Raw genomic sequence first — 14700 nt, 5'->3', positions numbered from 1 at the left:
AATAAAGATGGTACAAATAACCTTTAGAATAAGAAAAGTAGTATAGCTGCTCATATGGATTATATTTTTACTCAGAGAAAGGACTTTCAGTCATTTTGGTAGGATATGCATATGTATAACCCTTTCTGAACTCTAGATGCATAGAAATCATAATTTATACACACACACTGATAACAGTCTCAAAAACAAGAAGAAAATCTCTTTAAGAAAGAAAGAAAGAAGAGGAAACAAAGTAGCGATTGGGTTTGAATACCTTATGCCATAAGAAGTAAGAACCAAAAAAATTAGTAGAGATGGGGCTTAAAAGACTTGTAGCCCATGAATTGGACTTGAATTAAGGGTAATATGGTGAGGAAAGCAAAGTAGCTTACATAATTTCATTATTCTGTCATTTCATTATTGTGTTGCTAAACAAACTAGTCTGAAACTTAGTGGCTTAAAAAACAGTTCATTATATCTCATGATTTTCTGGGTTAACTCGATGGTTCTGCTTCACACAGTGTTGGCTGGGACATTGCAAAAGGTTAAAAGATCCAAAATAGCCTTATTCACATGGCTGGCAGTTGGTGCCGCTTGCTGATTAGGAGTGCAGCATGGGGCTTTTGGCCAAGGGTTTTGATTGTACTTTATTTGAATCTCCTCACAGGCTGAGCTTCGTCACTATATAGGTGCTGGGTTCTAAGGCGGTATTCCTAAGACAAATGTGAATACTATAGGGCATCACATGACCTAGCTTCAGAAACAGTACCTCATTTATGCCACATTCTGTTTTAACAAAAATCACCTAGGACCTAGATCCAGGGGGAGGAGAAATCGCAATATCTCTTGATGGTAAGATAGTCATATGGCAAAAGAGTATATAGTATGGAAGGTGGTAAGAATCTTATAGAAATGGAATTTGTCACAATCCCTATTTGACTTACTAGACTGAGTATTTTGCCCAGCTTCACGTCAGCAGAAATGTTAAAGCAGTGATTTGAACCCAAGTTAATCTGATTCCAAGGACAGTTCATCATTCACCAGTGGCCCTTATTGTGGGAATTGCTTCTAGGAAGGAATAGGGAATAAATTGGAAGGATTAAGAGAAAGTACTTGATCTGTAAGTTGTGAGCAAAAACTAGAATGGTAAGTCAAATTTGGGCATGAAAATACATAAGTAAAATGTGACAGAAGAAACACTAAAGTAACAGATGTGGCGGTGGGAACTTGTAGCACATGTAAAGGAACGAGCAAATCATTTAGATTTGGTGGTGTATATATATATAAGGCTCATAACGAGGTGAGATATATGTTAGAAATGAAGCTGAGTGATAGATTGGGGTAAGTTCATGTAGAGCTTTGTATGAGTTTCTGAATGTTCTAGAAGTATGTTATTATTAGACATGGGCTTCAAAAAAATCTGCATAAAACACATTAGAATAATTTAAACAATGGAGAATACTAATCTTAAGTGATTGAGTAGATTACATTAGCAATAGTCATGAGATTAACAAAGGCTTGAACCAACGTAATAGAAATGAAAATAAGAGATGATGGTTTTCAGAAAAACTGAAGTATTAAAATCAAAGAATTGGCAACTGATTAAGCTGTATGAAATCAAGGTAGAAAAGAGTCAGCGTTTGATAATATTAAAAGCTAAATGTACCCTTTCTATATTTGTGAGTCATGATACCAAGAATGTTAGCTCATTAATCACATTATACTCTTCTATTCCTTGAAAATTTTCCCTAATATTATTAAAATGAAGCTATATTGTCTTACCATTTCAAATTTTACACTCTAAATTTCTATGCTACTTCTCTCCCCTCTCCCATTAGGTTAATGGCACTGATGCAGATTATGAATATGAGGAAATCACACTTGAAAGGGTAAAAACTGTTAATTATCTTAAGTTTTTTATGGGTAAATTTGTTGCTTTAAAAAACTCTTTAAATATACAGTACTGCTCTTTCATATAGAATCCAGGGGAATAGATCTTTCAAAAACAAACATGTGGCAGGGGGAGTTTATCGGGTAGAGGAAATGAGCAAAAAGGAAAATGGACTCATGGACATGGACAACAGTGCGGTGATTGCTGGGGGGAGGGCGCATGATGGGGCTAAATGGTAATGGAAAAAATATAATAAAGATTAAAAACAAATTAATTAAAGATAACACACCAAAAGTGTAAATAAATGGGGAAAAATATCTCAAGCATTTGTAACATTAAATACATATGTTAATTTAATAAGTTTTTTAATTAAAATGTTAAAAGCATGTAATATTTGTTTCTTTTATATGTTCACATATCATAAAATTAGCCATGATATTTTCAGAACATACTGCTTTTCTTTAATAATGTTTTCTAAATGAACTTTTTATTTAAAATAACTTTAGATTTATAAGAATTGTAGAGTTCCCATTACTCTGAACTCAGTTTCACCTATTGTTAACATCTTACATTACTAGAATACATTTTTTTCAACTAATGAATATTGATACACTATTATTAACTAAAGTATATACTTTATTTGCATTGTCTTAGTTTGATGTTTTTCTCTTCCAGAATTTCATTCAGGATACCACATTATGTTTAGTTGTCATGTCTCTTTAGGCTGTTTTGTACTGACAGTTTCTCAGGTTTTTCACAGTTTTTAATTTAATTTTTATTTTAATTTCTTTTTCATGTAAAAAAATGTTACTTATTTTAAATATGTATTTAGCAACCTGGTCATTATATCAGTATTCTTACCTAGCAAAATAATAACCATATTTCTAATTGACAAGACCCTATCATAAACTTATATACTCCCCTAGTCAGAAAATACCTTCAGGGTACAATTCAGATGTATAAATTTTCTTGTTATTTTCCCCTTAAGAATACCTACATTCAACTGATGCCATATTTTAGTAAAATCACCTTACATGACCAGCATTATGGGAAAATGAAGTTTTTCCATACAAGTGAATTTCCTAAGTAACTGAATATCTGCATACAGGGTAGGGCAAAAACAGGCTTCCAGCTGTTCATATGGAAAATAATACAACAATTAACAAATAATACAAGAATAAACTCCATTTTGTATTCTCACAACTATAAAAACCTCCTTTTACCCCACCCTTTATTTAAGACAAAAAAACTTAGATAATTAGATTTGCTTATGTTTGAAGCTAGTATAGACTGAGTGAAAATAGACCTTAGAGAGTCTTTTACATGTATAATGGTTATTTATTGCCTATTACCTGAATTTGGGTCACCCGTTACAGTGAGGTGGAGGAGTAACTTTCAGATAGCACAGTATTAATGTATTGTATATGTTTCAATATGGTATTTTGTTGTTGGGGTTATTTCCCAGCTTTATCTAGTTAATTGACATGTAATTGTAACTTTTTCTCTTATTTTTTTCTTTCCTGGTGCCTTTTAAATTCCCTTATTCAGTCAAGACTGTACATTATGTTTTCACTGATTAAAGATTTTACATGTACCAGGAGTTGAGGAAGTGTTGTTGAAAGGTACAGACTTATAACTAGAAGATGAATAAGTTCCTGAGAATCTAATGCATGGCATAGTAATTATAGTAAACAGTATTGTATTTTATACTTCAAAATTGCTAGGAGACTAGATCTTAAATGTTATTACCACAAAAAAGAAATGCTAGATAAACCTACTGTGAAAGTCAATTGCAATATATAAATGTAACAAAATAACAACACATTGTACACCTTAAACTTACACAGTTATATAAATTATATCTTAATTTATTAAAAAGCAAATTAAGAAAAACTTGTAACTTGATAACCTCACACAATCTATTGATACTATTACTGCAACTCTAGTAACTCTTGAAGAGTTTAGACTGAAAAAAAGTGCTTTATTAAAATAGAATTTTAGGACACATCGTAGTGGAGTAACTTTAAATTATTTAATACTAACAGTTAAATAATAAGTCCAGATATGTTCACTTATTTGAGTTGCTGAAAGCCAGAGTCAGAACATTGCAAAATAGTTATTTTAAAATTCCTTTGTTTAGAAAATTGTCTTTAGAGACTTTTTGTAGTAGTAGAATCCTTACTTTGAAGAAAATATTATTCATAAATCCAGTATATAAAACAAGCAAAAAGTAGCACTGCTTTGACAAATTGACTTTGCTATCAAGAAAACTCACCAATGTTCTCTGGTTGGGCTTTCAGTATTAAAAAATACCTTTTGCTAGTCAGGTGTCCTGGTTAAACAAGTCAAGGATGATGGCATCTGTTACTTAGCAGAAAAAATGTTGCCATTTTAAAATAAGCTGATGGCAAAGTTAGCAGAAGAAAAACACCACCCTCTACCCCTTTTTTAAAAGACTAAAATATGTTGGTTTTACCTACTCAGAAATAATAGTAACAGAAAGACCCCTGCCGTGTTTTTCTCTTAGGAGACATTTGCCTAACCAAACATGAGTGAGGTGTAGTCTAAAAGAAAGAGATCTAGTAGTGACACCTTTGTAGATGGGTGACTGATCCAAGGACAGATATAAAGAAACTTTAAAACATAAAACATAAGGACAGATTACACATACTTTTAAAGAAAGAACAGTAGACTGGAATCAAAAATGTACTCAGTACATGTTCTTCAACTTCACCTACTCAGCAGTAATGCCTCTGAATGCCTCATAGAGGAAAAAAAAAAGAGCTTCCTTAAATTTCTTAATTTAGAACATTCGTATTCCTTGCACATATGCCATTATGTGCTGGTTCCCTGTGTTAGTACAGTTTCTAGGCTTGTCAATAAACATAACTCTTATTGAGTCTTGATTTTTTTTCCCCCCTCTGTCCCCAGGGAAATTCAGGGCTTGGTTTCAGCATTGCAGGAGGTACAGACAACCCACACATTGGAGATGACTCAAGTATTTTCATTACCAAAATCATTACAGGGGGAGCAGCTGCACAAGATGGAAGATTGCGGTATGTTTTGTACTTCATTATGGTAGTGAATCCACTTCATATATTTTTCTTTAGGCATACTAAACAAGACATAAATCCAAAAAGAAGTAATACCATAATAATTAACATAAAATAGATGCTCAAATAATCAATGAGTGCTATAATTGTGCTATAAGCATAATTTCTCTCATTTAGGACTTTTATCTTTGTATTTTCAAATAAATTCACAAAATGTTTTATATTTTCTGGGTATGAAACATGTATATAAACCTATTTAAGATACAGGGATCAAATATATCTGAGTTTGTATTTCATGCCACAAAGATTATGAAAACTTTAAATGTATTTTTCTTAATTGAATAGATGAAAATAATGTTGTTGTTGTTTTTTTTGTTTAAATTTAGTGTTCCATTTCAGAAGATACCTTTAGCATACCTAGTTGTTTCCTTAGGCCATAAATTATGGTACTTTTTTATTCCCTTGATGTATATAGGTGGATAGATATAGATATAGACAGCCTGAAGTTTCAGGACTAAGGATTTAATATGGTCTGTTAAAAACATTTCTTTTAAGGTTATTGGTAGTTTATGCAGCTCTTCAGTTTCTAAACTTCTTGCTGGATATAACAGATTATATATTAATGAAGTTAGTTAGATATAAAATTAATGATTTGACCAATCATGTAAATACAGACATTTACTTCCTGATTCTGTTACTGACCTTTTTATTTGTGCTGCTTTATGTGAAAATTAATATGTTCTATTAGTTTCACTGAGGAACATGTAAGATATCACTGTCTTTGGATAGAATTTCTTTTCTCTAAATATTAAAAGTTAATTAGATATAAATTCTTATCAGGATCAGCTTTAACTGTGTTTTGTTCCCTTTCCCCACCCAATTTGAGATGACCATCTTCCTTCCCCCAAACTGAGACCAGAGCTGGGAAAAGCTAGGAACAAATCAACTTGACATATTACTATGTCAAATTAAGATAAATTACTTACATGAAAAATCTTTTAATTAAGATATATAATCTTTCACTTCATATAAATATCAACAGATAACTTAATTTTAAAATTGAGTAAGTTGGAAAAAGCAGTCAAAACTTATTTTTGGGTAAATCTGTTTTGCTGCTTACTTCTCTGTGACCTTAAGCTAGTTGTTCAGTCTGAGCCTCAGTTTCCTTGTCTTTGAATCACAACTCTGTCAGATTTTACTTGGGTGGCCTTGGGAAAGTTATTTAAACTTCTTGTGCTTCAGTATCTCCATCTGTAAAATAGTGATAGAAATATGTACCTACCTTACAAGGGTTAAGCACTAAAAGAAGTACCTGGCATGTGGTTAATGCTAAATAAATATTTGCTATTTTTTGTAAAGTATTAAGGCCAACATATAATACACATACAAATTACAGCTGTCATTATTATTCATTATTTTTGTATAATCTACTATTTGCACTGTTTCTTTTGCCGGCCATTGGGAAATGTTTGTATTTATATGAGTATTTGATACATTGGAATTTAACATGCGGTTTCTTTATTTATATTTTCTCTAGTAAGTGATTCTCTTTACCATAAAATCAAAAGAACAAGAAAAAATGGCAAAGTAAAAATTGATATTTAAGTTTTAATATTTAATTTTTATTTTTAATGTTTTTCTTCAGGGTCAATGACTGCATATTGCGAGTAAATGAAGTAGATGTTCGTGATGTAACACATAGCAAAGCAGTTGAAGCATTAAAAGAAGCAGGATCTATCGTACGCTTGTATGTAAAAAGGCGGAAACCAGTATCCGAAAAAATAATGGAAATAAAGCTCATTAAAGGTCCTAAAGGTATAAATAAATCAAACTAAGGCAAATTAAGTAAAAAGTCTTTGAGTTAAATATAACTATGAAGTTATTTATGACATATTCTATGATTAACAATAATGGTAGTCTATAGAACTTACATGAATTTTTAGAATTTCTGCTCATATTTCTACTGGAATTTTAGGTCGATACTTAAATACTTTGAAGTTATGTATAGTGTTGATATTAACTTGTAATCCTTATAGTATGTTAAATGCAAGTACATAGACTAAGTTAAAAGAAGAAAATATGAATATGTCATTAGCAGTTCATCTGCAATGAAAACCGTTAACATGTGATTTCTGAATTTTTAAAACATTGTTGGAATTCAGGATAAATAGAAATACTGATTCTAGTTTTGGTTCATAGAAGAGATGGTACTCCAGTGAACAAAAAAAGGAATAGAGAGCTACAAATTTGTTTGGTACTAAAGCTATGGGATTTATGAATTCCAGAAGTCTTCTGTAAAATTAATTAACAGAATATTGGAAAAATAGCAAAATTATCCACATTTCTGAAGCCTGTTCTTCCCACCAACACTTTTATTATTTTTCTTAATTGTTTCAGCACCATGAAGGTATTAAAAAGTGTTAGTAAGAAGCACAGTTGTGTTGGAAACTAAAGTGAAACATAATTTTACAATGTCTCTTTGAACTAACAAATTTCATTTACAAAGAGACTTTAAAATATAACCTGGTAGGGAGAAAAAGGAACTTTTTTGTAACTTCAGGAGCACCTATATTTACAATTATCCACTGATTGCAGAACAAATATTTAGGAATTTAAGAGTAGGTAAGTAGATTCCTTTCTTTTTAAAAAACATTAGTGTGAAATGATCACCTGTTTTACATCCATTCTTTCTGGAGTGAAGTTCACATTATTGAGATTCCAAAACTAGTGTTTTCCAAACAGGTCTTGGATTCAGCATTGCTGGAGGTGTTGGAAATCAACATATCCCTGGGGATAATAGCATCTATGTAACCAAAATAATTGAAGGAGGTGCTGCACATAAAGATGGTAAACTTCAGATTGGAGATAAACTTCTAGCGGTAAGTATAAGAAATGTTGTTTTATAAATTATTGTATGTCTTTTCTTCATGACAGACTCTGAAATTTCAACATTCTGGAAATGTTTAAGTGATTTCCGGTTAAATGAGTGAAAACTGGCCCTACTTTAGTCAAAACCTGCAAATAATTCTTGCTTTAATCTCTATTTTTCATTTTCATTTCCTCCAGCTCCCCTCCCTTTTTCTGTTGTTTGTCCCCCACCCCTTCTATTTTTTTCTTTCGATTTTTTGTTGAAGCGTTAGGGGCTTGGATGTACAAAATTGTTTAATCATAATACTTAGTTTCATAACACAATGTCATTCTTTGTTCATGTGTGACCTCTTTTTCTTTTTAGTTTTATACTTAATTGATTATATAATGAAAACTAATAAAGTCATTACCCAAACTAAGAACTAGAGGAACAACTTGTCATTCCTTTACATTTTAAAAGTTATTTAATCACATATATATGTCTAAATACTTTGTTTTATATTATTTGTTTTGAAATTTTTAGAAGGCTGTTATGCTACATGTAGTCTTTTAATACTTTTTTCACTATATATTGTTTTACTAAAACTTATCCGTATTGTTGCTTAGAGCTGAAGTTTATCCATTTCACCTCTATTTAATATTCTGTTCTGTGACTATACCACAATTAATTTATCTAACTTCATCAATAACTGTCTTAGCCCATGCATGTTCCGTAGAAGAAAAGCTACTATACTAATAATGTGTAATGGAGTGGTGGAATCTCAGCAAACCTAGAGTGAGTGAAAATAGAAAGTGAGACAGAGAATAAAGGGAAGCCAATATCAGGTATTAGGTTTCTGAGCTGGCTATAATTTCATAAGAAACTGTAGTTTTTTTATGAAAGCGTGTCATGTAGGACAGTCTTCCAAGCATGTAATGTAGAACCACTAAACCTTAGATCCAGCCATCAGGAAAAAGAAAGGATTTCTCTCCTGGCCATTTTAGTCCCCTATCTCTCTTTAATTGAGTTTGCCCATGGGGGTTAATTTTTGATTCTGTTACCCAACTCCCTCTAGGGAAACCAGCTCCCTCACTCTGTGGCACAGCAGTTCCCCTGAATGCAGAAATGGTCAGAAGAGCTACATAGAGCCTTAGTAGTCTATGCTGGTCAGACATTGATTGGGCTTTTGATATGCTCTCACTATATGGAACACATCAGCCATGCCCAAGCCCAGTCCTTACTGCAGAAAAGGTTGAAAGAGCTGGTTATAGTAGGAGGCAAGGTGAGAGGAGAAGCGGCCAGGAGTCTCCACTAAGCAAGCAGCCAAAGGCTAGTAACAAGTAGATTTAAGTAAATCTGAAAAGGCACATGTAGGGGTGAATTGGGTTATTTTCTTCTTTTTTGTTTGTTTTTTGTTACTATGGATAATTCTGCCAGGAAAGCCTACTATGTGTTCTGGTGAACATGTACAGGGTACAAGAGTTTCACTTAAGTATTTACTTAAGCATGGAATTTAATGGATCATGGGATATCAGTAACATTATAACAAATTATCAGTAACATTATAACAAATTATATCATTATTTTCCAAACTATTTGTAAAGATTTTACATTTGTATCAGCCATATAAAAATAATTCCTTTGTTCTGCACGTTGTCCAATACTATTTATTATTGCAGCAAGGAGACAGACTGATTATTTTTTGAATTAATGATGGGGAAGTGAAAGGAACTGACCTTGAAATGCTTTTCCCTAACTTAGCCTCTCACAGCCATGACTTGTCACACTTCCCCAAGCTATAGCCAACACCCCCCCCCCCACCATCACCTACATACACACACACACTCCAACACTGCACACATATACAAATATACCAGGTCAGAAGAACCTTCCTTCTCCACTGGGTTTCTCACTTTTATTTGTTGATTTCTTGGATACCATGTTCTCCTTTATGGTTTCCTCAGAATCAGTTTTAGTGGTAGGGAGCCAACAATTTATATTGATTTAACATTTAATGAGGCTTTTGTTGTCATAACTCCACTGAAATTATTCATTTCTTAGCTGTCATCTTAATTGACACATCAAGTATTTGACATACCTTCTTCCTTCTTCAAACACTTTTTTTACTTACTGAACAATAACTTCTGCCTTGGTATTTCCATTACCTCACTAGTCACTTCTCATTCTCCTTTTTGATGTATCTGCTCCCTAACTTCTAAATGTAAAGTGATCCAGAATCAATCCTTGTATTTTTTTTTCTTCTGTCTTTGACACGTGGTCACATAACTTAATGGGTCTCATTTGCACATGACAGTGATAAGTATTCTGAACTTTAGTTTTATTTTTACACACACACCACTTTTGTGCATGGCTGAAATACTGGGTTGGCCAAAAAGTCCATTTAGTTTTTCCATAAAATAAAAGACACATTCTTCATTTTCACCAATAACTTTACTGGTGAGCATATTTTGAGTATGTTGGCTGTCTCCCACATGGCATAAAGCTGATTGTTCTCAATTAATATCTCAATTTGATCACTATCAACCTCAGCTGGTCTACCCACCTGACCATGGAGCCTCATCCAGCAAGAAATCTCCAGCACAAAACTTGCAAACCAGTTTTGACACATCCAATCACTCACAGTACCGTCTCCATACACTGCACAAATCTTATTTTGCATTTCAATTGTTTTTATCTTTCTTGAAGAAATAAAGCATAATATGCCAAAAATGTTGCATATTTTCTCCCATCTTCAATATTAAAGTGACTACACAAAAATTCACCAATTCTGGTAAGTGGGGTTTTTTTTTAAAGATTTTCATTTATTTCTTTTTAGAGAGGGAGAGGGAGGAAGAAAGAGAGGAGAAACATCAATGAGTGGTTGCCTCTCACACACCCCCAACTGGGGACCAGGCCCACAACCCAGGCGTGTGCTCTGACTGAGAATTGAACCGGCGACCCTTAGGTACCTAGTCTAGCACTCAAGCCACTGAGCCACACCAGCCAAGGCTTCTTTTTTTAAAATACATGCTGATATGACAGATGTCCCAGTGCAAAGTAACAAATTGTTTTGAATGAAATTAAAGAACAACTAAGCGCTACTAGAGCTATCTTATGGGGAAAAAAAAAAAACTTTTTGGCCAACCCAGTATAAAAATTTCTAACTTTGGTTCTTATCAAAACATTTCAAAAGCCCTAGGAGATTTCATCTAGTCTCCTTCTTATGTCCCAAGTCATCTCAAATTTAATGTATCTGAAAATGAGCTTTTGTGTCCTTTCCCTACTCCTTGCCCTCCTGCTCCTTGCACAGTCTTCACATTTCATTAAATGGGAACTTTTATCTTTCTATTTGCCCAGATCTAAAACTTGAGAATAATCCTCTTTCTTCCACACTCCACATTGAAACCCTTAGCAAATCTTGTCAGCTCTTCTATCAGTTTTCTAATGCTGCCTACACACACACACACACACACACATACTAATGACTAAGACAACAATAATCATTTATATGCTTACACTTCTGCAATTTGAGTAGAGATAGGACAGCCTTCTCAACTCCACATAATGTCAACAGGGGTGGCTCAACTAGGGCCAGGGATTTGCTTTCAAGTTGGCTCACATACGGCAGACTAATTGTTGTTGGCTGTCAGCTGGTAGCTCAACTGGGGCTGTTAGCCAAGTGTTAATTCTCTAGTAGCCTCTCCACATGGTGAAATTGGGCTTCTCACAGGATCCTGTGGCCAGGTTCCATGAGGAACATACCAAGAGAAGAGCTTTCCAAGAAGACAAGGTCTAGTGTGTGACATTTATCAATCCTCTCTCTGCATCAGTTACTAACGTGTCATTGACTAAAGCTTGTTACATGGCCAAGCAAGATTCACTGTAGGAGGAGATTTTGCAACATGTGAATACCAAGATGCATGGCTCACTGTAGGCCACCAAAGGAAAAGTATACCACAGCTATATATTTCAAAGTGCAGGCAGTACTAACTATACATGGTAGTTTGAGACTATAAAAATTATTATGCAGCTGAAACCCTGCAAAGCAATATTGTCAGTAGGGAAAGTTATAGTTGTCCTGTGATATTTAGAAATTTTTGTCAAAACATTAAAACTCTTGTTGAGGGGAAAAAGGTACAGAGAATAAGTAGCATAGATGGTAAGTAGAAAATAGGGGGAGGGCCAGAATAGTATGGGAAATGTAGAAGCTAAAGAACTCATAAGTATGACACATGGACATGAACTAAAGGGGAATGTGGGTGGGTGGGAGATGATGTATAGGGTGGAAGGGAGTGAAGGGGGAAAATGGGACAACTGTAATAGCATAATCAATAAAATATATTTTAAAAAAGAAAAAATCCTTATCTGTTTTGCATAGGTACTTATAATGTGCTCACTTTTTTTATCTCTGTCTAAATAATTTATCATCTGGTATAGATACTCTCCTAGGTGTAGGAATCATTTTACTGTGCTCTATAGTCTACATTGGAAGGTTTATTATTAGGGCTTGTAATTTGTTAAATGAATACCTTTTGGGATTTATTTCCATTTTCAAAATAGTAAAATATTTGATTATTTTATAAGTATTTAATGAGTGTTAGAAAATAATATACATTCTTTGTAGGAGATGAAATTTTGTTGAGTTTATTGATAAATTACTAGAGTCCTGTGCATTGATTATTTTTACATTATTTAATCCATTAAATTCTAAAAATGTATATTAAAATCTTCACTATCAAAAAAATCTCTCCTGTTGATTGTAAAGGTACAAACTAGGGCAATGAAAAATATACTAAAACAAATATTTATTAGTACATTGTAATTTAAGATATTAGAAACATTTCTAGTATTTTATTTCTTTGCCAAAAAATTTAACCAAAAAAAGATCAGTCTAAAGAATGATCTTTAGATCTAAACCCAAAGTTAGCATAGGAGAGAAGAAAATAATAAAGATCAGAGTAGAAATTTATGAAATAGGCAATAGGAAAACCATAGAGATCAGGAAAACCAAAACTTGATTCTTTGAAAGGTCAACAAAATTGATAAACATTTAGCTAGACCAAGAAAATAGAAGCCTCAAATTTCTAAAAGTAGGAATGAAAGAAAAGACATAGGGAATACTTTTATTTACAAACAACTATATGCCAACACATTAGATAACTTAAATGAAATGGACAAATTCCTTGAAAGACACAAAGTATCACTTCTATTCATTGTTGTGCTGATTGCCAGGGCAGTAAGAAAAGAAAAAGACATTGAGATTGAGAAAGAAAAGGTACAACTATATTTGCAGTAGAAAATCCTAAGGAACCTACTAGTACATAAATAAAATAATAAATTTAGCAAGGTTGCAGGATGTACCACCACTACCTAAAAACTCTCTTTTTGCACAGAATGCAAATTCTCTTTTTACCTGAATGGCCACCAATAAATAATTGAAAAAATCTCAAACTATTAAAAATAGAAATATAAATTTAATTATAATTGATGTACAAATTAAAACATGCATCATTTTGTAGGCTTTTTAATAAATTGATAATATTCAGTGTTTGCAAAGGTCTCAGTAGATAGGCACTCATTCTTTGGGTATAAATTACTAAATCCATTTACTTAGGTTGGTTTAAATACCTGTTAAGATTGGAATAGTTTTACAAATTATTATAGAACTGTACAATGAGGTACTATGTGACAGTAGATACATTATAATCAAAATCTGGTTGCAGAACAAAAACCTTAATATGGTCTCATTTTCTTTAAAAAAAAAAAAACAACTAAAATATACCTATACACATTCCTAAAATGCCTACCTAGAAGGAGGTTCACCCTTGGAGATTGGGAGGGAATAGGGGCTGAAATCAAGATTGGTTATTTCATTAACTTACATAAACAACTTCCTAATATAGACAATAAAAATGGGTATTTTTTTTCCACACACCTTTATATTCCTTAAATCAGTCAGTCCCATATTTTCCATATCTTTATGTGTAATTGTTTATCACCAAAAAGCAGAAAGCAACTGAAAATGTTTTAAAATAAATGTCTTGGGGATTTTCTTTTAGGTGAATAGTGTGTGTTTAGAAGAAGTTACTCATGAAGAAGCAGTGACTGCTTTAAAGAACACATCTGATTTTGTTTACTTGAAGGTAGCAAAACCCACAAGTATGTATATGAATGATGGCTACACACCACCTGATATCACCAACTGTAAGTCTTTTTGCTTTAACCCACGTTATTATATCCTTCAATGTTAGGTATTTTAATAAACGTTTTACAATATAAAGTTTAAGCAATATACAAATATTTTTAATAGAACTATTAAACATTCTGACCTAATAGGTTTTTTTAAAAAATTTTTTAAGATTTTATTTATTTATTTTTAGAGAAGGGAAGGGAGAAAAACATCAATGTGTGGTTGCCTTTCATGGTCCCCCTACTGGGGACCTGGCCTGCAACTCAGGCATGTGCCCTAGACTGGGAATTGAACCAGTGACCCTTTGATTTGACCCTTTGAACCAGCACTCAACCACTGAGCCACACCAGCCAGGGCTAAAAATTTTTTAGTAGGTTTTTTGTTTGTTTGTTTGTTTTTTGTTTTTGTTTTTGTATTTTTTCCATTACCAGCAATTAATTCTTTTAGCAGGCAAAATAATTCTTATGCTTCTAGTGCTGCTGGTTTGTGGCCCACACTTTGAGAAACACTAATTTAAAATACAGTATTTCTAAAATTGGGCTTTTCTATACTCTCAACTGTATGCACAGATACTATTTCTGTACTTCAAGCTCCTAGTGTACTGCCTAACTATATATTTGTATACAATAAAATTGTATTGCCTAGAACTGAACTGTTATGTTATGAAAGCACGTATGTAGTGTTTCTTATTTGATTGTCAGGGTTTTTTTATGTACAAGCTGAGTTGAGATTTAAATAT

General features: G+C 32.8%; 1 protein-coding gene across 19 annotated transcripts in view; it reads left to right on the top strand.

Moving 5' to 3' along the window:
* Positions 1 to 14700, top strand: part of DLG1 (discs large MAGUK scaffold protein 1) — a 293473-nt gene that overhangs the window by 146816 nt on the left and 131957 nt on the right. For all 19 annotated transcript variants that reach the window (XM_028505122.2, XM_028505117.2, XM_028505115.2 and 16 more), the window contains 5 exons: positions 1818 to 1868; positions 4802 to 4926; positions 6569 to 6738; positions 7666 to 7802; positions 13831 to 13975. In XM_028505122.2, the coding sequence (XP_028360923.1) occupies positions 1818 to 1868; positions 4802 to 4926; positions 6569 to 6738; positions 7666 to 7802; positions 13831 to 13975 (628 nt within the window). The remainder of the gene's footprint in view (positions 1 to 1817; positions 1869 to 4801; positions 4927 to 6568; positions 6739 to 7665; positions 7803 to 13830; positions 13976 to 14700) is intronic.

This window comes from Phyllostomus discolor, chromosome 2, assembly GCF_004126475.2.
Source record: "Phyllostomus discolor isolate MPI-MPIP mPhyDis1 chromosome 2, mPhyDis1.pri.v3, whole genome shotgun sequence".
NCBI classification, from domain to species: Eukaryota; Metazoa; Chordata; class Mammalia; order Chiroptera; family Phyllostomidae; genus Phyllostomus; species Phyllostomus discolor.
The sequence above is the reverse complement of the archived record's forward strand: the minus strand, read 5'-3'. Positions and strand labels throughout refer to the sequence as shown.